The sequence below is a fragment of the Egretta garzetta genome, unplaced genomic scaffold (assembly GCF_000687185.1).
Source record: "Egretta garzetta isolate BGI_Z169 unplaced genomic scaffold, ASM68718v1 scaffold5, whole genome shotgun sequence".
NCBI lineage: Eukaryota > Metazoa > Chordata > Aves > Pelecaniformes > Ardeidae > Egretta > Egretta garzetta.
In genome coordinates this window covers 2,199,507-2,200,441 of record NW_009259707.1, presented here as the reverse complement: position 1 = coordinate 2,200,441, position 935 = coordinate 2,199,507, and the positions used below count along the sequence as shown (strand labels likewise).

Below are 935 nucleotides of genomic sequence, written 5' to 3'. Positions count from 1 at the left end.
TGCCCTAAGGTTACGTCCCCAATGCATGCCTGCGCCTCCCCGGTGCAGGCAGCTCCTGACCATCACGAGCACCAGGAGCTGTGCTTCGACTTTAAATGTGAAAGGAAAAACCATTTAATAACGTGCAGCCAACCCCCCTTCAAATGAGAAGGATCCATTTTTTCTTTTTTTAAACAGTTAATTTGTAAAAACACTGGAGTGGAATCAAGAGTTCCCAGCTCTGCACAAAGCTCTACTACACAGATGCTGAAATAGGGTGAAAAATGTGCATTTAGTTGCGGTCCCACACGTAGAATAATTTCTACGTTAATCAGAGGTAAAAAATAGTTATAGATGTTGAATTCTTGGCTTCTGGCAGCTGTGTGAATACATTTAATGAGACTGTATTGGCACAGGCAAGCTGGAGTACATTTTAGACCTTTGTGCTATGTGGATTGCTTAGAAGATGAATGCAGGCATTTTCAAAGCTGGAACAATTAGGAAAAATAATCCTTTGCTTGGACTGCAATAATGAAGGACATGGGGTTTTTTGTATCCTCCTGGACCTTATGCAGTTAAAGTGGCTTCTTAACAGCATGGCTATGTCATGTCCCACCCCCCCAATAGGAATAGGAAAAATAGGAAAAGTGGTTTTATGCATCAGAAAGTGAAAACTGGGGGCAAATACCAAGAAATAAGGAATAAGGACAAACCACGTAGGTAAGATGAATTCTTCTTTGAGTTCCTGTGGGCATTTCAAAAACTGAAATGAGGCCTGTTGTGGGGTACAATGAATCCACTTAGTAGGTTTTCTTGAGTATTAGGACACAGTTTTAACAATGAAATAGCTGTTTGTTCCAGCAAAGGACTTGGGCCATACTTACCCATTGTTTATTTTGCAAAACTTTTTTTTTTTTTTTTTTTTTTTTTTTTTAAACCCGGCCCAAAAATATTTC

At 39.7% G+C, this 935-nt stretch overlaps 1 protein-coding gene across 1 annotated transcript in view; it reads left to right on the top strand.

Annotated features, from left to right (window-relative positions):
- Positions 1-935, top strand: part of ECRG4 (ECRG4 augurin precursor) — a 5,894-nt gene that overhangs the window by 3,980 nt on the left and 979 nt on the right. The window contains exon 4 of the mRNA XM_009638970.1: positions 607-695. Coding sequence (XP_009637265.1) covers positions 607-695 — 89 coding nt within the window. The remainder of the gene's footprint in view (positions 1-606; positions 696-935) is intronic.